At 50.0% G+C, this 23,981-nt stretch overlaps 8 protein-coding genes across 8 annotated transcripts; 2 read left to right on the top strand and 6 right to left on the bottom strand.

Moving 5' to 3' along the window:
- Positions 1-197: 197 nt before the first annotated feature.
- On the bottom strand, positions 198-1,007 carry PENARI_c001G06133 (GPI anchored serine-threonine rich family protein; the record flags this gene model as incomplete). The annotated part of the gene is made up of 1 exon (XM_022626618.1): positions 198-1,007. The coding sequence occupies one exon, from the start codon at positions 1,005-1,007 to the stop codon at positions 198-200; it is 810 nt and encodes a 269-aa protein (XP_022493608.1).
- A 1,628-nt stretch (positions 1,008-2,635) lies between these two features.
- PENARI_c001G00696 (aldehyde dehydrogenase) lies at positions 2,636-4,273 on the bottom strand (the record flags this gene model as incomplete). The annotated part of the gene is made up of 4 exons (XM_022626176.1): positions 2,636-2,780; positions 2,851-3,293; positions 3,348-3,741; positions 3,822-4,273. The coding sequence occupies 4 exons, from the start codon at positions 4,271-4,273 to the stop codon at positions 2,636-2,638; spliced, it is 1,434 nt and encodes a 477-aa protein (XP_022493141.1).
- A 493-nt stretch (positions 4,274-4,766) lies between these two features.
- On the bottom strand, positions 4,767-5,782 carry PENARI_c001G07899 (protoglobin family protein; the record flags this gene model as incomplete). The annotated part of the gene is made up of 3 exons (XM_022626756.1): positions 4,767-5,250; positions 5,331-5,604; positions 5,668-5,782. The coding sequence occupies 3 exons, from the start codon at positions 5,780-5,782 to the stop codon at positions 4,767-4,769; spliced, it is 873 nt and encodes a 290-aa protein (XP_022493657.1).
- Positions 5,783-7,726: 1,944 nt separating this feature from the next.
- PENARI_c001G04551 (putative hydrolase) lies at positions 7,727-10,032 on the bottom strand (the record flags this gene model as incomplete). Its single annotated transcript, XM_022626474.1, has 8 exons — positions 7,727-8,027; positions 8,080-8,210; positions 8,261-8,401; positions 8,458-8,673; positions 8,728-9,134; positions 9,189-9,373; positions 9,426-9,642; positions 9,696-10,032. The coding sequence occupies 8 exons, from the start codon at positions 10,030-10,032 to the stop codon at positions 7,727-7,729; spliced, it is 1,935 nt and encodes a 644-aa protein (XP_022493841.1).
- Positions 10,033-12,268: 2,236 nt separating this feature from the next.
- PENARI_c001G11477 (fungal specific transcription factor domain-containing protein) lies at positions 12,269-15,512 on the top strand (the record flags this gene model as incomplete). The annotated part of the gene is made up of 5 exons (XM_022627032.1): positions 12,269-12,299; positions 12,359-12,905; positions 13,725-13,846; positions 13,903-14,414; positions 14,466-15,512. The coding sequence occupies 5 exons, from the start codon at positions 12,269-12,271 to the stop codon at positions 15,510-15,512; spliced, it is 2,259 nt and encodes a 752-aa protein (XP_022493225.1).
- Positions 15,513-16,119: 607 nt separating this feature from the next.
- PENARI_c001G06610 (Zn(II)2Cys6 transcription factor) lies at positions 16,120-18,457 on the bottom strand (the record flags this gene model as incomplete). The annotated part of the gene is made up of 3 exons (XM_022626656.1): positions 16,120-16,184; positions 16,237-18,307; positions 18,368-18,457. 3 exons carry the CDS (start codon positions 18,455-18,457, stop codon positions 16,120-16,122), a joined length of 2,226 nt encoding a protein of 741 aa, XP_022493729.1.
- A 1,795-nt stretch (positions 18,458-20,252) lies between these two features.
- On the bottom strand, positions 20,253-22,097 carry PENARI_c001G02426 (putative GPI-anchored cell surface glycoprotein; the record flags this gene model as incomplete). Its single annotated transcript, XM_022626309.1, has 1 exon — positions 20,253-22,097. One exon carries the CDS (start codon positions 22,095-22,097, stop codon positions 20,253-20,255), a length of 1,845 nt encoding a protein of 614 aa, XP_022494029.1.
- Positions 22,098-22,588: 491 nt separating this feature from the next.
- Positions 22,589-23,614, top strand: PENARI_c001G08573 (putative oligosaccharyltransferase subunit ribophorin II; the record flags this gene model as incomplete). The annotated part of the gene is made up of 4 exons (XM_022626806.1): positions 22,589-22,734; positions 22,789-22,987; positions 23,036-23,320; positions 23,375-23,614. The coding sequence occupies 4 exons, from the start codon at positions 22,589-22,591 to the stop codon at positions 23,612-23,614; spliced, it is 870 nt and encodes a 289-aa protein (XP_022494000.1).
- Between the last annotated feature and the right edge of the window lie 367 nt (positions 23,615-23,981).

Raw genomic sequence — 23,981 nt, 5'->3', positions numbered from 1 at the left:
AAAGAGAAAAGTAAAGACATGGTATGAAAGAAACAGAGGATCAGCGATGGGAATCACCAAAAGTCCGAATCAAAAGATTTGTAAATTAAGCCTCATAAACAACAGACATTATTCGAGAGGGCTCCAAAGAAAGAAAAAAAGAGGTATCACAGGTCAAGCCCAACTCTTCACTATGCACAATTTAAAAGGCCTTTCGCTTAGAGGGCGAAAGCAGCGAGGACACCGGCGAAGACGGCGCCGAAGCTGATGGCGTTACGGCCGGCACCGTTGAAGGCGGGCGAAGAGGCCGAGGGGGAGGCGGAGGCGGTGCCAGAGGGGCTGGCGGTAGAGGTGGCGGAGGTGCGAGCGGAGGACACCCAGGGGATGCTGGAGGGGGAGCTGACGGGGGCGACGGTGGAGGTCTGGGGAACACTGGTGGACTCAGTCTCGGGGCAGATGGTGGTGGTGATCTCGGTGCTCTGCACGACGGTGGAGAAGGCCGGGGTAGCGGTGGTGGCCGGGGCCGAGGTGGTCTCGGTCTCGGGGCAGATGGTGGTGCTCTCGGTGGTCTCAATGGTGGTAGCGGCGGCGCTAGTGCTGGTAGGGCCGGCGGTGCTGATCTTGATGGTGGACTCGGAGGAGCCACCGGCGGCGGCGCCGAGACCGAACTGAGTGGAGTACTGGTACTGGCCGGTGCCCTCGACGACGAGGAGGAGACCGTAGTGGGTGGTGTCAACCTCGAGGTCGGTGCCGGGGGTCCAGGAGAAGGAGCCGCTGTTGGGGATAGAGTCGGCGAGGGTCTTGAGGGGCTGCACGTTGTTGGAGGGGCCACGGAGGAGAACCAGGGAGATGGGGCCAGTGGTGGTAGGCTGCCACTTGATGGTGTAGGCCTTGCCCTCAGGGACGATCTCGTTCAAGCCAGGGGAAACAATGGCGTTGCCCGAAGGGTCCTTGGTGTAGTCGGGGTTAGTCAGAGCCGACGCGGCGACGGCGAGAGCAGAGACGATGGTAGCGGTAGTGAAACGCATTCTGGCGGTGTCGAGATTGACAAAGAGTGACTGGAGTGGGATAACTGAAAAAGAATGACTATCGTTTTAAACGAAGGAGTTGGATGAGAAGAGAAGAGAGGGAAGCCTGGGAGGCGACTTACATTTCTATGTCGCAAAGTGGGGTCCAAAGCCAAGCACGGCCCCAAAATGGTGGGCCCGTTCCAAGCGAGTAACTTGTTTACTTACATGTATATATGGCTATATGGCCATATGGCTATGGCTGTTCGTATTTGTGATTGCTCTACATACTCTGTATACATGTCTTAAAATACTCCGTGCATATATCCGTATCACATGGATTCTATACCAGACTGCAGTGATCCCACGAGGTGTAACGCCTGACAGTACTGGATAAGGCTATGCGTTAGCGTAAAACAACATCGCCCCTGATTGGTGGACCTGGCGATTTAATTTTATGTGAACGGGCAGACCCTTGAATCGAGAGAATGTCCGAAGATTTAAAATACCAGTAAGATTATGGAGGATCGCAGGATCGAATGTGGGAAAGACGTGTAAAATGTTCAAAATTTCATAACATTATATCACCGTAAACACATACTCCTACTGCGGTAGAAACATGTTTGTTTACTTTATGTTACAGTATTTCCCCTCTCAACCGTGGAACGTGGAACCCTCTTGGCACCGAATATCACCCGAACAAGCCCATGGATTGGGTCTCAGCTATTTCGAGGGATCTAGTGTTGACGCCACTCTTTCCAACCTTCCATTCCCATCAGAATTCTATTATTTTTTTTTTCTTTTAATTTCCTGGTAAAACAAAGCCACAATACCGTACCTGTACATGCAGGGGCGCCTCCCACGCAGGTACCACACACACCATGTGTCCCCCGACCACGGGGGAACACAAACCTTACTCACTGATATTTGCGACGGTCAGGACCACCCCCACACAACGCCCATTGACACCGTCTTAAGTATAACCGCTTTGCCGATCCCACCCGTTCGTTAAGGGATCAACCGTTGATAGTCAGGGGGCGGAGTTTACCCGACCTAGAGTTACAACAGTGCCGGGAAAGGGAACAGCCTGGGGTATGGACTACTGTATCATACCTGTACAGAGCCAGAAATGAGAGTGTGGCTGTGTAATTGGGTTAATCTAAGACATGCGAAATTAGTGTCGGTCTGAAAGTAGGGCTTGCAGGGGATATTACTTGTTCCTGGAATGGTGGGTCTGGTGCGCCCCGTATACTCCGAGTGGTGTTCGGATATCTCGCCTCATCTTTCTTTGTTTTTACTAGACTTATTTCCCTTTATTTATAGATATACTTTCACTGTCCTCTGTAGAGACAGACACTGAACACTAAGGAAGAGGTGCCGAGGATACAAATCACATCGTGGCAGATGCGATACGGACTCACTCCGGGAGTACGAGATGCGGCATATAACACAGAACAGGGTCATTCAATTCGTTGAGATTTTCACAGTAACTTCCGAGTATGCCGCATGGTCCTCTAGCTACAGGGGGCCAGGCGAGACGAGGCCCCGTTATTGGTGTATGCGGCTCAGCCTAATGCCCTAAGTGTGAGAAGTCCTTGTAGCCCCAGTCTTTCTGGGGGCCAAAATCCGGGCATCTCCATGGTCTGGATCTATTCGTGCCAAGTCACAGACTTGCTTTGCAGGAACTCTTCGTAGCCTGCGGCTCCTCCGAAGCGACCAAAGCCACTGCTCTTCCACCCACCGTGGGGCAGGATAGATTCGTCGTGCACAGTCATTGAGTTGATGTGGACGGCACTAAGAAAACTCAGTTAGAACTTGTTTCAAGCGGCTCCGGAATACGGTATGATATGATGGATTCGCTCACCCTGAGTCAATCTCCTTCGCCACACGCAATCCGCGGAACAGGTTCTGGGTGTACACCGCAGCGGTGAGGCCGTATTCTGTGTCATTAGCCAGTGCGATCGCGTCCTCTTCTGTGTCCACCACTATGAGCGACACGGTCGGTCCGAATGACTCGGTCGCGTACAAGTCCATCTCCTTGGTCACGTCATTGACAATGATCGGGCGCATAGCCGTGTTGACTGACTCGTTGGCGTTGGCGTCACCGAACAGCAGGGTCGCACCGCGAGACACGGCGTCGCCCACGAGCTTCTTGTTCTTGGCCGCAGCGGCGGAGTTGACCAACACCAGGGCGGGCGCGTCCTTGCCGAACAGCTTCTCAGCTGTTGCAGCAAGCTTCTGGCTGAACTCTTCGGCGATCGAGCGCTGCACGACAATGCGCTCGGTGGACATGCAGATTTGTCCGGACTGTATAGGTTAGTTACTTTGTCCCTGGTCGCTGATGTCATGGATGGTACATACATGCATGAAGGAGCCAATGGCGCAGTTCATGGCGGCCTTGTCCAGGTCCGCGTCGTCCAAGACAACAGCCGACGCCTTACCACCCAGCTCGAGCAGCACAGGCTTGATGTACTTGCCAGCAGTGGATGCAATGATAGAGCCGACATTGGTGCTACCGGTGAAGTTAACCTTGCGGACGGCAGGGTGTCCGATCAAGGCGTTGGTGACAGCCGCTGCGTCGGAGGCCCGATGGAAGATGACATTCAGACATCCAGCGGGAAGACCAGCTTGCCGGAAGACGTCGCCAATAGCCCAGAAGCACTTGGGCGAGAGCTCGGAACCCTTGAGAACAACGGTGTTACCAGCGCCGAGAGGCTGCGCAACGGCACGGACACCAAGGATGAAAGGCGCATTCCTGTGCAACAGAAAAGCTTCTGAGTCAGCTTATATTCCGCAGATTACCTGAGTACTATATCTCTCAACGTGAACACTCACCAAGGCGCAATTGACAGGATCACACCGTATGGCTCCTTGTACACAATAGCACCCTCGCCATCGCGGTTGACGTTAGGCACAGTACCCTGGATGGAGGAGATTCGGCCAGCAAAGTCCCGGATGAATTCCACACCTAGACCGAAGGTGACCTCACTGAAGGGGCGGCCGGCACCGGTCTCTTCGCGCTGGTACTGGATGAATTCCTCTTTGCGCGACTCCATGATGTCAGCGGCTTTGAGCAGGATATCGCGACGCTCATTGTACTTGGTCTTCTTCCATGCGGGGAAGGCAGCCTGGGCGTTGTCAACTGCGCGCTTGGCCTCCTCGACGGAGACACCAGCACAGTAGCCGTTCAGCTCGCCGGTCGCAGGAGCGTAGACCTCGAACTTGATATCGGTCTCGATGGACTCATTGTTAATGATGAGCGGGGTCACCGCCTTTTCGTTCGCCATGGTGTAAGGGAGAGAGAAGATATTAAAAGGGAATATGGAAAGTTGGACGGAAACGAATTGAGTCCAATGCTCATGGAGGGGTTTAAAAGAGATCGGCGGCCCGATCTAAGTGGAAAGGAGATGGTGGGGATTGGCAATGAGCGGCATAGAGTTCTTATTCCGAGGCTTTTTGTAACCTGGGGCCCCAGGGTGACCTCTGGATCCCTAATTTTCGTAGACCGTGAGTTATCTCCGGTTCAATCGCGTCCCAGAGATATACTTCCGACAGCGGAAATACAACAAACAATGCCGTTATGTCGGGAGTCATGTGGGGGAAACTCCCGGAAAGAGGAAGCAAACATGACAAACTCCCGGAACTTCCGGAACTCTTCCGTGTCAAGTATAAGGGGTAACAACAAGAACACACACATTGATTTTGCTTGAAATATGAACATCCAGGTATTTCCAGTCTAACTTTTCCCCGAACGCCAGAAAATGCATCACAACCATATCCTCAATTCGCCCAAATCTTTGTCTCAGTCGACGACGGCTTGGCCATATCCGCAAAAGGACACACCGAAGTCTTGGAAGCAGACGCCGCCACCGAGGTACTAGTCTTCGTAGAGGGGGCCACACTATGAGTGGAAGGCGCCACCCCACTAGAGATACTAGACCGGTCATCGTCAACAGAGCTATTGGAGCTACTGCCAAGAATGCGTTTGTCACCGAGGTATCCCTCCTGATCATCGAAACTCATCACAGACATTTCATCCGCAAACTCCTCCCCATCGCTACAGTGGTAGCGAGCAAAGAGATCATTTTGGATCCAGAGGATCTTGTTCACGGCGCGCACGAGGGCGATCTTGCGACGGAGCGAGAGGTGCGGGTGCGACATCATCGCCTCGATCCAGATGTCTTGGATGTAGCCCATGCAGGCGCCGAGGTGGATGTATTCGATGTTCAAGGGAGATCGGCGGACTTGACCGCTGTGCATCATGCTGTGAAATGCATTAGTTGGGGTTCGTGTGCGACACTCTTCCATTCTTGGAATGCCCGTTTCGAGGTAGGTGTCACTTACCCGACCTTGTTCAGGTATCGCCAGAAATCCATTGTCGTTGGATCTTGGCAGAGGCGTGTGAGGTACCACCGAAGGAACATTTTGCGCCGCTTGATTTGGGGCGCGTCTTCGTCGAGATAGTCTTCTTCGGGCTCGGTCTCGTCAACTGTGTTTCGGGTGTGGAAGGCGCGTGATGTGATGTCGCACTCGAGAAGTTTCTTATATACCAGGTTGACTACTGCTGGGATCAATTGCTTGATGTATTTTGTGCCGCTGACCAGCGCTTCGACGTCGCCTGGGATCTTGTCAGTACGTTTGTTCTAGCGAACTCTAGGTAAGATAGATGGTCAGTACTTACTGGAGTTAAAGTCGAGGAAGGCATGCAGGTACTTGATTCGCTCTTCCAAGCTTGTGTAGAGCAGCTTGCGGTCGACATGCTTTGGCTCGGGAGGCGCTTTGAAACCGTACTCCATCGTGTGATATGGTTTTTGATATGTTCGATAAACGCAATCGGCAGTTGTAACAAACCCCTGGGGTATTTTCGTTTTCGATATGAAAGAAGAAGTATAGAAGGCAGGGAGATCAGAGATCTTGCTTGGAGGGAATATAAAACTGGGGCACCTCGTGGCAAGCTCATGGCGGTTCGAGTATTTATACGTGGCCACACGCGATCCCCGTTAGATTACAGCGTTCATCTGACCCTCCAAGAGGACCATAGCCCAAGCCACGAAACATGCACAACCCGTCCGATTCGGGATCTGCTGCAGGCAACCTTGGATCAAGACGGCCGGTGAGCCACTTCCTTAGAGAAGCGGTCACACCCGATTACACGAGAAATGCTCAGATCCTGGATGCATCAGATATGGTCGAATCAGACCACACAAGGCACTGGAGTTATTCTCCGATATGGAGAGACAAGTGTGGGCTGATCCCTGCAATCTCCTCAGGCTCCCGGAACTATGAAGTCAAAAGACGGGACCCACATCTGGAGTGCTGTCATACACGAGCAAACTTGAAACAAGCGACTTGGGATGTCCACATGGGAACGCGGAGATTAAGTTGTTGCTTCTTAGAGGCCGTGTCCTTCTTCATCTATAGACATGCGCTTTGGTCGCGTTTTACATCGACGACATGGCATCTTCAATGAGACCTGTCAGACCGTTAGCTGTCAACTGTCTGCCAGCGCAGGAAAATAAATTATGCAACACTCGTATGTCACTCTCGTTTACTGGTCTGGCCGTGCCCTCCGTACTCCGCTACGGCCCCAACGGTCTGGCGTAGGACCCGAGGTGAAGTGGATTCCGTTCGGAGCCGACGGGTTTGCGGGCATCAGGTTACTTATTCATGTTATACATAGAACGGATATGCACGACAACTGTCATGAACCGATGCTTGATTGGAACTTGGAACTAAACCCCTCAACAAACTGGTTCTATTGCAACGCCTAGCAGGATTCGATCCCCTCAGAACCTGTCTTCCAGAAACTAACTTAAAGAATCAAACCCTTGACCGAGTGGGCCTTCGGACAAAAGCCGTGAATGCAGAACGATAGCAGGGATTAATCGGAGCTAAACGATAATGGGGCGGTTCTATAGAGTGATAGTCTCATAAATCAGGGAACACTTGCATAAGGGGCACACTAGAACACGGAGAACATGCCTACCGTCTATCCGCAGGAATTGGATCCATCATATGGAACTGTGTATCCGTAGGTCGAGTCGGCGTCGTGTGATCGTGTGGCCTGATACTAAATTCGGGTGGGTTTTCCGGCCAGTGGAGATGGCCTGATCAATGGGGCTGATCCTATTGAAAATATTATTAAAACAGGCAGAGACAGAGAAATTTTTCCCATCGGAGCGAAAAGGGTAAAAGGAGAAGAGGTCGAATCTTGAATTTGGATCTTGATCTTGGCCAAGTTTGATGGATCATCACAAATTTCCACATTCGTTCTTTTTTTTTTCTTCCGTTCGGCTTAACCTGAGACGCTTCTCAAACAGCCGCGCTAGGCGATCACTGCCTCCTTCGTGGCCAGTCCCTCTCTTGTGGTTTAGAATAAGGGTTTTTAATCTTGTCTTCACGGCTTTCCGCGCCACGTCGTCAAAGGCGTCCGTGAACATGTCATGCCAAGCAATATATTTGACTTTCCGGGGAGATTTGACAGCGGGAAGTTGAGAAAGTGCCGAGTGTCAGAGCCAGTCAATTCATTGCTGACACCTATTTGGATCGAAGAAAAGTGACCAGTGCATCGCGGGAAATGTGACTTGGGAGCTTAATATAAGTAACCTTGGATGACAGGTCTACTTTAGGATTTATAGCATTCAGTTTGTGTTTCAGAGAAAAGAGCCAATATTTGTTATATACTGATCACATTGATCCCTACCATGTCGGTTGGCGCGGCCTTTCAGTAAATATATTCCCTACAAGGTTGCCGTGGTCGCATTGCTACGTGCTGCGGCGGCATCGTAAAGTGCCTTAATATCCGCCTGCCACTGCTTCTCGTCGGTTCTAGCCAATCGCCGGTCATATGTGACGAGGCCGTTGACCTCGCCCTCCACATCGGTAGTCTGGGTCCAGACTCCCCCACTGCACGAGAAGAGACGGATCTGTTCTTCAAGCTCGCCAAGGAGAATATGACTACGATAGTTCCAGGCCTCGATGGTAGTATCAATTTCATAGGTTCGGTTGATGCTGTCAATGGCAGCCTGGTTCTTCCAGAGACTATAGATAGAAGTTAGTGTGGAGAATTAAGCGAGAAAATTGGTATACTCACTGTTCAATGGAGACGTTATTTCCAATGCCACCAAATTCACCCTGGAACCCAATGCGGCTAGGATCAAAGGGACTCGAGTCTGCGGAGTAGAACGGCGTGCCACATTGTGGGTTTGCATAGTGGTGGTTGTCCTATATCTCAATCAGCCACGTGTGACATGTTCCATGTCAAGGATACTTACGCTAAAGTCCCCAGCACCGTGATCGTGCCAGCCAGTAGTTGAGTCCACAAGGCGAGTGGGGTCCAGCTGTCTGACCCGATCGGTTAGTCCGAACTCGGGGTAGTAGTCTGTGATCTGGCCCCAGCCTTCGTTGTATATGACCTGTGAGACAATCTTTGTTAGATCTAGCCCCTGCATAAACCGAAGTTTCAACTTACCCATGTGGCAATACTGGGGAAACTTTTGAACTGGTTGACCAGGACATCCAACTGTCGGGTAAACTCTGCCTGTTGCTTCTCGTCTGGAAGAATGGGGACCGATTTGCAGTTTTCCACATGCTTGGATTGTGACGGCCGCAATGATGGCATATCCTGGATTACAAGGAGGCCAAGCTCATCACATGCCTGGTAGAACAGCTCGGGCTCGACTTTGATCTGCGAAAGTGTGAGTATAAGCCCGGGAGACAACACATTATGGATACAACTTACATGCTTGCGGACCATGTTGAAACCCAGCTTCTTGAGCACCTGGAGATCATACACCATTGCTTCACGGGTTGGAGGAGTATACAATCCATCTGGCCAGTAGCCCTGATCCAGGGTGCCAAACATGAAGATGAATTCTCCGTTCAGCAGGGGCCGCTCAATACCATCAACCTTGCCGCGGGAAATTGTGCGGAAGCCGGTGTAGCTCTCCACTTCGTCTTTGTCCAACTTGACGGTCACATTGTACAAGTTAGGTGAGTTGGGAGACCAGAGCTTGGGCGAAGGCACAGTGAATTGGAAGGGCTTATTGGTCGGACCATTGTGGGTGGCAAGGACCTTCCCATCTTTGTGCACGGTAACCTCGGCTTCAGCAGGAGCATCCTTTGCTGAGCTGTGCACAGTTATGTTGACTATTTATCGTCAGAATCGTCTAAGCCTCTCTTATACCGACTTTGGATACTCACCTTGTCCGTTCATATTACCGTCAATATCCAACTGCGTGATGTGGTTTACAGGGGCAGCTTCGAGCCAAACAGTCTGCCAGATGCCACTGCACGGCGTGTAAAAGATGTGACTTGGCCTAAGAGTCTGCTTTCCAATGGGAATCACATAGTCACCATCATCTGTGGGATCATGAACGAAGACAAGCCTGCAATTTGAGTCAGATGCACTGATCGCCTTCTAGGTTCAGCTGTACTCACAGTTCATTTTGCTTGTTAAACACCAGGTGCTCTGTCACATCCAAAGCAAAGCGGAAGTATCCACCACGGTGAAAGCCTGTCTTTTTACCGTTGACAAATACTGTCGCTTCATAGTCTACGGCGCCAAAGTTGAGAAGCACCTTCTCGCCCTTCCAAGAGGAAGATACCTCGAAAGAGGTAGAGAACCACGAGTATAAAGCCCAGTCAGCTTGGACTCCTGCGCATTTTGTTAGATTTAGTTGATGACATGGCTAACACTGAAAGACATACCAGACAATCCGCTCTCAAGACACGATGGGATCAACACATCCTGTGCAAGTGCTTGTCCAAAGGGTGGATTTTGAACTGCATTCAGACCGGAAGCATTCTGGTACTTCCACACGCCATTAAGATTCTTCCATTCAGACCGTTGTAACAGCGGACGAGGGTATTCAGGCCAAGGCTCAGTGCCGACCTTGTCTGTCCACGGTGTGGTCAAAGGAGGCTCCTTCAAAGCATAACCTGCACTGCGTGCCTTGTTCGCATGGTGTTTACTACCCTCGCTACCAGGAAGGGCTAGACCAGTGGCCAGCAGCAACGAAAACACAGCACCCCGAGCTAAATGCATGCTGATCAGAAATACGAAGATCAACAGGCGTGCAGGCACACAACAGAAAAAGCGAAGATCTTCGGAATAAAAGCGTCACATTCTCAGCATAATTGGGCCCATGCCAGAGTTTAAATACATCAGACCTGCGCACGCGGGATGTCCAGATGGCACTATGTTTCCCTGCATATGGACAACAAAGAGGGAATCGGTCCTCAGACCCCTGGACTCGACCGAGTGGCATCGTCGAAGGTACATGTGCATGTATTAGCATGCTCACTTGGCAGAAATGTCTCCACAAGGGCTGATCAACCCCGCAGGGAGAAGCCCAAGCATTCTGAATTAAGACAGCAAAGAACTCAGTTGGGGCCTAATGCCGGATTGCAGGAAGCATCGGTGTCTGCTTGGCGTGGTTGGCAGTTATGCAGATGCCAAGATTGGAAGGGATGGCAATAATGTCGACCTACATGTAGTGAGCCCACAGCCCATGAGATCAGAAACTGCATGGAGTGATTAAGATGTTCGAGCTGCGGATTAGACGGTAGACAAACCAGAATTTCCAAGATTATCCATATGCACAATAGTACATCGGTGGTTATACGGCTAAATCCCGAGTCCGTGACCAGGAACCGACAAATCACAACTGCGATGGTATGCAGTGGAGTATTTCTTGCCAGCGAATCACTATTCCTTCTCTGCCTTTCTTTTGCTCACGCGATGGAATGCTGGATCAGTCCTCAAGATTTGCGGAGAATCATCGGCGTTGGCAATAGACTCGCGACAGCCGATCCATCTTTACCCTAGACATACATACATCGCCCGCGTAAAGACATTAGTGTTTTTGTTTCATCCACGAACTGACATGTAGCTTGCCTGCATGTCTGACTTGAGTCTAAGAATGAGGTCACCAAGCAAGAAATGAACTGATTATGCATCTAATTCCACCTTGCAAGGATCGCGAATCGAGGTCCAATCCCTTGCGTCCGAGTTGCATGGCACAAGGGTCCCTCCTTGCCCTGGGGTATTAACCGGATAATCCAAGTATTATTGTCATGATATAATTATTAACACTATTAGTCAAGGCCTAAAATCGGGCCATTCCGCTATTTAAACTGATGTGGTAATTTGATGTTCCATTCAAGTTGTCCTAGCTCTCAATATAAGATCCCGAGCGCGCCCTCTTCCCCCTCATAGGCGGACTTGGCGTGACGATCACTTCAATGCGATTGGTGAGTGGTTGGCTGGTTTTTTGGGCTTAGGGATGCTCCGCCCTGTCCTTCCCCGCGTGAGATATGGCGGGGCCCTATGTTCCACGGAGCTGTTCCAATCAGATGGAGTGGACTTCAATGGTCCTCGGACATATTTCCAAGGTTGTGATCAAAAAAGAGAATGAGATGGTTAATCGGTGTGGCTTCCTTCTGGAGATCTTCTCAGGGGCGTCGAGCTATGTTCGGGTCTCTTTTCGATGCTTTAAGGGGTTGTTTGTTTAATGTATTCAACCGTTTCTGCGCAGAAATTGATTCATGGACATCTACAGTACACGTACTTCCTTTTGAAGTGTACCCCTCACTTTTGGTGCTGGCTGAATGCGTTGAGCCGCAATATACTGCGCTTGTAGATATATCAGCAACTCGGTTCTATTGAGATCATCTGGATGTAGTTGACTTCCTTCAGGAAGGTGTAGTGCTAAGCATTGCACTCGGCTCTCTCTGTCGGTAGCATGGATCATTAGAAAACTGATCTTTTTAAACTTGCTTATCTTCGGAAGTTCAACCTTCAAGGGAATAGATATCCCTTGGTCTCAGTTGCTCGTCTTGTGAATATGGTGAGAGGATCTTATTGTTTGCCGAAATAAAGCTATTTGTGGATTTGTTTTCTCCTGGGAACTCAGACTTCCCGATATGCCTAAGGCCATAAAGCTGCGCTCTTATCAAGTAGCTTACAGAGCATAGCAGTATTCTTTGCCAGTTTTAGAACTATCATCGGAGTCTGAGGTGAGCTCGGTCGGGTGTTCCGGTAATGCCGAGACGGCGATAGAGGGCTTATATCCGGGTTTGCGTAACATGATTCTGTCTGGGTAACTCAACGAGGGAAAACGCAATTGAAGAAATTGGGTTGAATCTTGATATAAACGGACTTAACAATCGTAATTTCCATGTTGAACCCTGGAAGGCCGATTTAACACTGGATTTACGTATATATATATGTTAATGGCACCCAATACGACCCCAGCCGATATACAATACACAACAGCAAAATGTCCGAATCCAAGATCATCCTCATCACAGGTAAGGCAACAATCCCAAAGAAACCCCCAGTCGTCAACCACTGAACTAACCCTATCCAGGCGCTAACTCAGGCGTCGGTTATGCAACAACCCAAGTCCTAGTTAAACACCCAAACCACCACATAATCATGGCATGCCGAGACCCGAAAAAGGGTGAAAAAGCCCTCTCTGAAATCCAAAGTACCGGCATCAAAGGCACCCTCTCTGTCCTCCACCTAGACATCGAAGACGACACCTCAATCGCCAAAGGCGTGGACAAAGTAACCCAAGACTACGGCCGAGTAGACGTATTCATGAGCAACGCCGGAACAGCCGCACCAGAAATCAGCGGGCGCGAAAAGCTAACCAAGATCTTCTCGACAAACGTCATCGGCGCAATGCTTGTCACGGAAGCCTTTCTCCCGCTTCTCCTTAAATCCTCCAAGCCTTATATCATCCAGGTCTCCAGTGGCTTGGGCTCATTGTCTGAGGCGACAGACCCCGGCTGTCCGCACTACGCTGCGCCTTGGGATGAGTATCGTATGAGTAAGGCTGCGCTGAATATGATGACTGTTCAGATGCACAAGCGGCTGCAGGGCCAGGTGCGCGTCTTTGCATTTTGTCCTGGGTTAGTTAGGTCTAACTTGAGGGGTGAAACTGAGGCTGCTGTTAGTGCCCAGGGTAGAGCCGGGGATCCGTTGGAGTCTGGACGGGGTATTTTGGGGATTGTTATGGGAGAAAGGGATGGGAATGTTGGCTGCTTTGTTCATAAGGATGGTTGTTGGAAGTGGTAGAGGGAACTTGTAGTTTAGAGAGGAAGAGTTGGAAAAGTAATGCAAAGCTATTGTATTACTAGTAGTTCCATATAGCTTTGACCGAATGTTTCCGGGATAAATTGACATTCAACTGCTTCTCTTTTGTGATTGGTTGCTTAAGTGCCGGTGGAAGTTCCCTATACATCCGGTGGAGATATTCGTCCACTCACCGCAACTTGCCGGCAGCCTTAAGTCCAGACTCAACCATAAACATATCTAATAGCCAATTAATAGTCAGATCAGCTGCGTATCCCCGGAAAAATGCGGGGTGTGTGGATCCGTCATCCCTCCATGTGCGCGGACGCACCGGGGGTGTTTCTCGTGTTCCTCGTGTCATTTTTGTTCATATTGAGAGCAAATCCGCAACGCATTAGGCGACCCGAAAGACACTTGTAAGAGCCATATTGGCTATCAATATGAAGCAAGTTACTCAACGAGCATCACAGGCGTGTACTGAGTGCAGACGATCGAAGCTTCGGTGCGAAACAGACAAAAAGTCACGAGTTTGTCGCAGGTGTCAGTCGAGCGATTCTCACTGCCGCATCCCCAAAGACCCAAGGTAGATATTGCCCCGAGTCTAGAGAAAAAGAACGCCGAGGCGAATAGCTCAGCGCTAATGCCCTGAACAACAGAGCTAAGAAGCAATTGCGGTCCGTGCCAATGGATGTGGCATCCTCCTTTAGTACCCTTGCCCAGGCTTTCTCTAATACCGAGGATGTGGATCATGTGGACATGTGTGGTGTAGTTGATCTAGGTAGGACATACCGCTAAAAGTTACAGAAAGGCTTGAATAGATATTGACACCCTTAGATGCCTTTTCGCAGTTCATCACACCGGGAAGCAAGCCCTTATCCGATGGACCACATATGACTCTTACACACAATGTTCCTCAAACATATCCACTAGACAGCTATCTGATGACGATAAACGAGCTTCTCTCACCACGAACACCGGACCTCGTTCTCGGGGAACAGAACCAGCCATTTGAGTTACAAAGAACATTTGACTTGCGGCCTCCGCATCTTTCTGAAGAGGATCATGAATACTTGATGTTAAAAGGGGCGCTGAGGATTGTTCCAATTGAGCTCCGCAACCAGTTGCTTGGGGCATATATCAAATATGTCCATCCTTTACTTCCAATCATTGATTTACAGTGGTTCTTGTGCAGAGCCATGGTTGAGGACGAATCCAAGTTCACCAGTCCGCTTCTTCATCAAGCTGTCATGCTGGCTGGAAGTGCTTTCATTGCACAGGAAGTTGCCATCGGAGCCGGGTTCTCTTCGCGAAAAGCATTGAGAAGGACATTATTCGAGAGGGCCAAAGTGAGTAATTATTGCATGGAATGACAAACATCAGACTCATGTCCTCCTCAGCTCCTTTATGAGTTCGAAACCGAAAATGACGCATATACCCAAATCCAAGCGCTATTACTCATGACGCATTGGCATGGAAGTGACATTGGTCACAAAGACCCAATCTACTGGTTTGATCTCGCCTATTCGACAGCAGAGCGTGTTGGTCTTCTCGGCAGTCTAGAGCTGGGAAGTTTCTCCCACAAGCACAGGCTATGGTGGTGTCTCTATGTTCGCGACCGTATTCTATCCCTTGGCTTCCGTCGCCCGTTACGGATCCCCAATAGCGATGTCACAATGTCGCTGTTGGAGTCGACGAAGTACTATTCCTCTGAGCTATATCATGATCTCGTCCTTCTCATGCTGGGAGAGGCCTCTGCTATGCTCAAGTGGGAGAATCAAGAACGAATGATGCTTCTATTTATCCAGGAGATCAAGCTCGCCCACTGCGTCGGAGTAATCGTGGAGTATTTTTATCACGACTCATGGACGCCTTCACCATCAGGAGAATCCGTCTATAAACTTGTTCCCAAGCCAGAGATATCACAAGATGCCACAGGTAGCTGTGAACAGCTTCTCAAAACTTGGATGCAGAACCTTCCTCCCCTAGCACATTACTTCCCCCCTTCGCTGATGTGTGATCTACACCCCGAGTCTACAGAACTTGTTCTCTTGGTTCACCAGGCTTTCTTGTATCTCCTCCATCTTAGTGCAATGTCAATCCTCTATATAGCCGCATCAAAAGGGGGAGACGAACTCGACCAAACTGCCCTGCCGGAGATGAGAGGCTTGGCATCTCAAGTCAACGAAACCCTCAACGAGCTGCACGACTGTAGCATGCTGCATTTACTCCCCGGAAGTGCTGTCACCATTATTGGAATTATCCTCGAGGCCAGTCTTCCCGACCTGAAGGTCTCGGACAAGATCGTGAGGCAGCAGGCTATGTCGAATTTGTACGCTTGCGAAGAAGCGGCGGGGCATCTACTGCAGACATATCCCGCTGCGGAAATTGTTATTTCGAAAGTTCAGAATGCTCGTGGGCATCTTTTGGGTTTGGTTACGACGTGATGGAGAAAGGAAAAGTGGGTTTTAGCAGATACAGAATGAACTGAATGAATATGTAATTTAGGACAATGCTTTCAATGTTACAATTATGCTCTACGACCAAGTGGGAGATTAAGGAAATGTTTGTGTTTGCACTGCTCTGACGATGAAGACTGGACAATGAAGTTTTCGTACAGACATATAACCCATCGTGTCATTTGTCGGGTGTGGTAGATCCTAATGGAATAAGAACACGCCAAACAGAACATCTGAAAATTTGAAGTAAACGATAATGACCTCAAGCTACCAAAGTAGGTAGCAGAGCCTACGAACATATTTGTGGGCAGATCACGTTCGTTGACGCTCATGCACGAACATCGCAAACAATTATCACAAAGCGACTTCAACAATGAACCTAGGATCTTTCTGCTTCTGGCTGGCTGTTATCATTGCCGCTTCAGTTCTGGTTCTAGCATTAAGCCCTATCCTTGTTTTGATGATACCCATTCTGCTCATCATTATTATTGAAGCCGGCGTCCAAGCTCTCGAATTCCTGCGGTATTTACACCCATTTATACAATGAGTCCACAATGACCTGTTTTGCCCCTTCCTTAACTTCATGGTATCTCACTCAGGGAAAAGTTCGTCCCCAGTTCCAAGCACTACTCTGGTCATCCGGTATCAGGTTGAACATTACTGTAACGTGTCAGCGAGGCTAACGTGTGTTGTGGAAGATAGGTGAACCCACGTTCCCCAAAGGCGCCGAAGGTATCATCGAGTTGCTCGAAGATGTTTGCGGAGGGACATTCCGAGGGTTCGAAAGATGGTTGGATTGTCATATGTGCCAGCCCACCAGGCCGGTGAATCTGTTCGAAGCTACCTGTGCACTGGTTTGGATGCCGTGGGACCCCGCTTGTTGACATTGGAAGAAGGCTGGATGATGTATTTTGGCAATAGGAAGATTGAGGTGCGGGAGGATCGAGCGGTACTCGTTGTGTAGTCGAATTCACATTGCTGTCAGGCACATCTCTTGAAGAACTTGGTCCTCCCTTCAAAGCACTAGACATCTCCCGCTCAATGGTCACCTTGAGTAATTCCGTAAGGAGCTGTGCGGTTTGCTTGGCTATCCGGTTGTGTGGACCGAATGCTGTGCTTGCATGAATGATGCGCATTACACCGGCCTTGGCCTCATGTGCTATGGCAGAGAAGGGTTGGCTTGTTGGTGAGATGCAGAGAATGACTCCTGCAGTAAATTGCTGCAAAGAAGCAAAAGATTCAGCAAAGTGGTGCTTGAACTGGAGAACCGGAATGCGTGATATTCGAAGTGCTGCTGTTGTAGCCGTTCTCAAGGATCGACAGATTGCGTTAACCACATACTGCGAACACGCACTTGTAATTTTCTGTTCCAAAAGAGGCCGGCATGCTTGTATCAGAGCCCCATCATATGTTAGTTGAAGACAAGCTGCCTGAAGAACGATGATCTCTGCCTGGGCTTTTGCGCGTGGAGGTAAATTCTCAATTTGCTGGTGAAATCGCTCAAGCCTATTGTTGTGGCTCCAAACCTCGAAGTCGAACAGCCGAGGAACTTTTTTTCGCCAGCAGATCAATTGTTCCTCTGAGTCTTGTGTAGCTTCTGCAATGAACTGTAGATCCTCTTCCATTTTTTCCTTTCTCAATTGAAGACGCCGAAAGCGGGAAAGGATATGTCGAATGATGTTGTAAATCTCATATTTTGCTGCGAAAAAGCCAGCTGTCGTCGTTTGCCTCATGTCGTCTGGTATACATTCATTATTGAGCAATATTGGATCGATCATCAAATCATCAATATCTTTCAATGAATGCAAAGCGACTAGCCCCGTATCAATGGAGGAAGGGCGTCCATAAATGACAGACGTGAATGTATCACCGACAATCGCGTGATTCCAGCACCGAGAGCGAATCTCATCCATCACAATATCATCACACCGGGATGACTTCGTATAAAGATCGAGAGCGTAGGCAGATCGCACTGCCATACCGGAGACCGTCCAGGCAATACTCGGCGAATTATGATAGACATAATAAGAGGACACCAAGAAGCAAACCTGGACCGCTTCAACCCGACAGTCAATCGAGATATCAAGCAGATGTATCCGTATCTCATTTATTAACTCGTGCATCAGCTTTGTCCCGTCGATTGAGTAATGTCGTAGTAATTCATGCCCTCTCCATCTTTCATCTGGTAGCACACACTGCAAACCGATCATGGCCACTGCTAGAACAGCCATGGTGGGACTCAGATCTTGACGCCTCCATGAGGTTCTAGATAGAATCCTGCGCGCTGTCTGTTGAAAGGATGGCTCGTGAAACAGCATGACGAACCATTGCATTCGGTCAAAATAGGCGTCAATCAAGGCTAGCATCACATCCTCAGGGGGTAGCTCCACCTCTGTTAGATGCCATAATGAATTGTCTAAGGTAGGGGCCCCTGTGTCGCCGGGAATAGATGCACCGGTGAGGGTTCGGCCGGCTTCCTCTTCATTGAAGACACGTCTGGCGAAATCGATTGTGGAAGCATTGGCGCCAGACTGTGGCTCTTTTGGAGAATGCTCGGGATAGGAAGTTGAGCTCTCTGTGGCATATGTTTCGACTACCACTGAGGCCAGAGGAGTGGCGGGAGAGCCTTTAGATATCGCTGGTGCGATTGATTTATGCACCCCAGAGGACTTGTGCAAATCTCCGCCTCCATTTCGCCTGCGAGCTCGTCGCGCTGCCCGCTGGGATGTCTCACAGTCATGCCCAGCCCGAGTGCACAGTACACAAGGCCGAGAACTATCACACTATATATCTAGTCAGAAACAGAAAATGGATTTGGCGGTGCCTGACAGTGATTTGCCCACCTTGAGCTTTTGCCGGCGGCATCTGTCGCATGCTCGCGATGTGCGGGGTGACTTGTGAGCGAGACCAGGAGAATCTCGCCCCATGGACATTTGCATTGGACTTACGCTCTGAGCCCCCGGTAGTTGATGTCGAATTCTGGAGGGCCAGAGTCACAGAGCCGGGGTCCGCAGATCACTTCGGGGGAATTGCCGAATAACCGCGGGGAACCGAAACCCTCGGGACTACAAGTCTGTCATTTTCTGCAACTTTGAATATTATTTGAGATCATGTATTATCGGGTATACCGGTTTGGTTTGTCGTAAAGCATACATTTCATCTTCAGTGAAAAGAGGATAGATACATTATTCTGCGGAGCAAAAGCTGAAATAAAAATAAACATAACCAACCTCATTATTGACACCTGTGAAGCTATGAACACCGGTGTCGCATTGAGCAAAGCAAATAGCTTGTTACACAGTAGTGACATTGTGGCAAGAATCTTTCGATATGACTTTGAAGTTCCAATCTCACCCAGACGAAGCTTGTATAGGCATGATATGACGGGGAAGGCCTGACATCTTAACAGCGTTTATATCACCAAGCATGGCAAAGGACACCCGAAGGTGCCCTTAAATTTCTCAATCCACTCCCGCTGGTCTTTTGGAGATAAAATGAAAGCTTTGAGGTGACTGCAATAAAGGCTATATCATAGTTTGTGATACTTGTTTCATTTCACTTCATTTGGGATTCCCGCTAGAATTACCAACTGCGATGATTGTTGCCGCAGTGTATGCAAAGAATACTTGTCGCCTGAGAAGCCAGCTGGCAATCCATATCTCAAGAAGGGAACCCCATGGTCTCGTGGAAGACCTTCAAGCTACTATTTACTCGCTCCACGTCCGTTTTCGTCAAGAAAACAGAGAAAACAGCAGTGATGTCTTCCAGATCGGTTGCCCGGTCGACTTGGAAAGATTATAGCTCGGACGAAGAGTACGGATTATTTTGCTCTACAGTAGCTTAGAGCTAAATGCATGTTCGCTTGGCTTTTTGGCCAGTGATATAAGGTACGGACATGACAGTAGCAGAGGAATAGCAGCCGGTAGACTCGCAAAAATAATATCTTCTTACTGAAACCTGAAATGGAAAGACCGACAGCTCGTACCTACTCGTGGTCCAAACGACTGATCTAGGACAACTCACGACGGGCGCCAGAGATGCTGGGTGGTAGAAAGCCACAGATAGACCCTAATCGGATGGCATGGACTCCTTCATATAGTCTTAACCCGGGCCCCTTCGCAGATGAATGCGCGCCATAAATATCCTGTCATTCACTAGACCTAGCAGCCATTTTTCATGAACTTTCGTCTTCATTCCTTTGGTATCAACAACTGCTTGACCAGGGAGCTCTTCCTACAGTATCTGAACGAGATGAACGTATACGAGATGGATAGCTGCCAGGTGTCAGGGTTGGCCTAGGAAGTGATAGGTTATATAGGGGCCGGGCGAGGCGTAATTAAAATGCCACGAAGCAAAGGTCTCAAAGTTCGAATCGAGCAAATAGATACGGAAGACTGTGGAAGTAAGCGCCACGTCAGCAAGATCTGAAAACACCATTTACTTAAACAGCGACATGCATTACGAGGAGTAAGCGTAAGCTGACTGGGAAGTAAAAAACTGGAAACAACTCGACGAAAAGTCGAATTCCATTCCCATGGAATGAACGCCATGGTATGCTCCCTGCTAATCATACATGCTCGAACGCCCGCTAGTCGTAATCGTACAAAAAAGTTAAAAAATAAACAACAGGAAGGGAAAAAATAAGAGCGAAAGCCAATATACGCCTGTTGTATCGACCTCCGGGTATGTTTCACGACCATGGTAGTCGCTCTTGCTACTAGTAGGGCCTCATTTTCCCTTGGCTGGGCCGCGACGACGGCGCTTTGGGGTCGGCGCGGGGGAAGGCGCGCGCGAGGGGGCGGACGAGGGGGAATGCACGGCGGGGGTATCTGTGTTGGAAAACGAGTCATCCCCCTTAATTTCAGCCTCGGGTGCGGGCTTCAGTGTTAGACGGATCCGCTGCACCTTGGGCTTTACATCTTCAGTAGCAGGCGTGGCAACGGGGGCGACCTGACGTGACTGAGACTGGGCTTTCGTCGCAGATTTGGGAGGGGAAGAGGCTGCGGGAGCAGGAGTAGGAGCAATAGCAGGGTCAGTGGCAGCGGCAGGGCCGGGTTCAGTCTGGCGACGACGACGCTTTGACTTGCGTTCACCGTTATCGAGAGTCGCGCCCCGGTTAGTCGTATCTGCGGCTGCAGTCTGACGACGCTTGCGCGTGTTGCGAGGCTTGCGAGTGGTAGTTGCTGGAGCGATAACGCGCGTTTCCTGGGGGCGGGATAGCACTTTGGCCTTTTCCTCGTCCACGTTTTCTGACCGGAAAGGTGACTGCGAGCCGACGGGGAGGTTGCGGGACCCGATAAGAGGCGGGTAGCCGCGTGCGGAGTCGTTGTCGCCCTGTTGATCCGTCCGAGCACGCACAGGAGGGTAGGGTAGGTTCTCATCCCCGTAGGTGTGCAGTGAGCGATAAAGATGGTAGTCTTCGGGGATCAGAGAGACTTCTTCAGCTTTGTCGTTGACGTAGCCGGTCTCAATCCATCCGTCGCTGCTCGTTTTGGTGTCGGACTGCTTTTCGAAGCCCAATATTCCCGGAGTGTCAGTAGATATAGCTGCGGGAGTTGAGGTTGTAGATGTTGAGACGACAGAAGTTTCCGGGACAACGGTTTCTGGAACGAGGGACTCTGGGACGCTTTCATCGCCAGTCTTGGACGAAGGGATATCGTCGGCAGACGCAGTAGTTCCGTACTTCTCTTCCTGGCTGTGTTGATAGTATTCATCCCGTCTCTCTTTGATGAACTCTTCGACGTCCACATTGATTGGAAGAATAAACTCAGGGTTTAGGGCCTCAAGAGTGAGCTCAAACAGCACCTTGCCAGTGGATTTAACATCAATATCGCTACCGATCAAGATCATATTATTTTGCGTCTTCGAGTTGGCCATGCGCTTTGACGTGCGAGTTTTCTTGGCGCTTTTCTTGAGGACATTATGTTTTGTAGGCTTTGAGAGGAAAGCGGGCTTTTCCCCGATCGGAGTAGATGCTTTCGCGTTCTTGCGAGGCTTTCTCTTTACTGATTCCAAAGATTCAAGAGCCCTGATTGTAGGCTTGCGCACCCGCGATGAGTTCCGCATGTCGGACGCACTGGTGGGGCTGGATGGACCGTCCGCTGTTCCTTCTGATCCGAGGGCGCCGAAGTATTGATCGTTGGTCCAGCCGGTGCCACCGATACCCTCCAGAGGATCAAAGTCGGAGTGATCATTCTTTGGTGTTTCAAGAGCAGCTGTCCTTCTGGTCCGCCGACTGCCCTGGCTGGCCGGGGTATCTATGGTTGGTGTATAGACGGTTGACAAACGAGAGGGACGGGTCTGAAATCCTCGCCGGCGTGCGGATGGAGTTTCCGGGACCTCAGCCAGTGAGCGAGAACTAGCCGCAGCAGGTTTAGGGTTGTAGAAACGAATGTTGATAGAAGACTCTTCGGGCGAGGCGGGTGTAAGGTTCAGCGTTTTGGGTGGGTTGGTGGTTTCAGTAGGGCCTTTTTGAGGAGGAGGAACCCGTGGTGAGCGCCGAGAGGGTGTCAGTGTAGGCGTTTTATTGATGCGCGCTGGCATCGATTTACGCTGACCCTTTTTTGGAGGCATCGTGATTTAATGCTAAATGTCCGGGATTGGTCAGTTAAGCTATTCGTGCGGATACGACGTGCAGTAAACAGAGCGACTGGGAAGTATATAAAAAAAGGTGAGGGATGTTCACAGCAGCTAGAGTGGGTGAGGGGAGTATATGGGGGGTCAGGTGTAGGCCGACGTCAGAAGGACCGTCAGGAAGGGGACAAGGGGATTAGGGCCCGACATATCGAGGGAAAACTCACGGGACCAGAGGTGCACCCATCCGCAGTATTGAGATTAAAGGTTCATTAACGGTGCTAAAAGTATAACGATGGGACGAATGGGTGGCGGGAGTGAAATAACGGTGATGGATGGTGTTGAGGTCGAGCAGAAAAGAAATTAGGGCTACGGTTGATCGGCGCTTATCGGCTTCAGACTGTCCGCCTTATTCTGCAACTCCCTCTTCCTCCTCTATAGCTTCAGCTTTCACTGCAACTCCTTTTGCTTTTGCCTTTCTTTCTTTCACAATGCATCTGTGGCAGGCCACTGTTCCATTCTGCCTACTGGCTGCTGCTGCCCTGCCGGGCGCCGCTGCGTCAGCTTGGGGCTTTACTGATGCCACCGTGGCCGTTCAACGCAAAGGCGCTGGTGTCAATGGAGGCTTCAAGGAGCAGTATGTCTCTCAATACGTTCAAACAGAAGAGTGCTAACATTGCATTTGCAATAGGCTCGCTTCCTCCAAGCCGCTCTCCAAACCCGTTTCAATCGTTGACGCTGATACCTTACGCGTCACCTTGACAGCTCAGGAAGGAAGCTCCCCGAAGCGCCCCCACCAAGCTTTCCTTCTGCTAAAGGATACCCATACTGGATTGGATATTTCCTATCCGTTTACTGTCAAGGAAAATGGCAAGTCAAGAGTGGAATTGGTATGCGACTCCGAAACATCCCAAAGTGACGCAGCTGACAGCTCCCAGACCAAGAAAGACCTGCCAATCCAATTTCTCTCCCTCCCCGAGCCAGTTGATGCCCGTGTGGTAATTGGCGGATTTGGTACATCGGATGCATATGACAGCTCTGTGTTCCGATTGTCAATTGATCGCAACCCCGAACTAGCCGTGCCGACCGTCGAGACCGAGCGTTATGGCAAGAAGCCCGAGATCCACCACATCTTTAAGGATTCTCCGTCTAACCCACCCATTGTCATTACTCTGGCCTTTGTCGCCATGGTCGGCGCTGCTCTCCCAGTTCTTGCTGGCTTGGTAAGACGCCTTATTATGCCGTGGTATAAACAACAGCTAATCCATTTCCTCTAGTGGCTCCTTCTCGGTGCCAACGTCAGCCACCTTCCCACTGCTTTCAAGTCCGCCCCTCTCCCTCACGCCGTATTCCTCGGATCATTGGTCGCCTTCGAGGGAATCTTCTTCCTCTACTACACCTCCTGGAACTTGTTCCAGATCCTCCCCGCTGTGGCTGCTGTCGGTGCTGTCGCATTCGTCAGTGGAAGCCGCGCATTGGGCGAGGTACAGGGTCGCCGCCTTGCTGGTCTCCGTTAAACCTCTAGAATGCCTGGAAAGTCTGAGCCCTAGTCCCGGTTCTGTATCGGCGAAGCATACTGCATGGATATCAGGGCTCATGCAGTATTGTATCTTAGATATGATGATATGCCAGTGTGTTTCTGCAAAATCAAGCCTCTACAGCAATATAAGAGCGAGACAAACCTTTGGATTTATCCCTATTTCAATCTATCTGTAGTACATTTCATCCGGTATAGCCTCGAATCCGGCAGTTGGCTTATACGCCGGGGCATTTTGCGCCAATGCACTCCCTTATGTGTCGCTTTCATTTCATGATGTTTAGCACCAATGATCTAAGCAGTGATACTTTATCTTGAACATTTGCAATCCAGTAAACGCACTGGAA

This window comes from Penicillium arizonense, assembly GCF_001773325.1.
Source record: "Penicillium arizonense strain CBS 141311 chromosome Unknown PENARI_contig001, whole genome shotgun sequence".
Lineage (NCBI taxonomy): Eukaryota > Fungi > Ascomycota > Eurotiomycetes > Eurotiales > Aspergillaceae > Penicillium > Penicillium arizonense.
The sequence above is the reverse complement of the archived record's forward strand: the minus strand, read 5'-3'. Positions and strand labels throughout refer to the sequence as shown.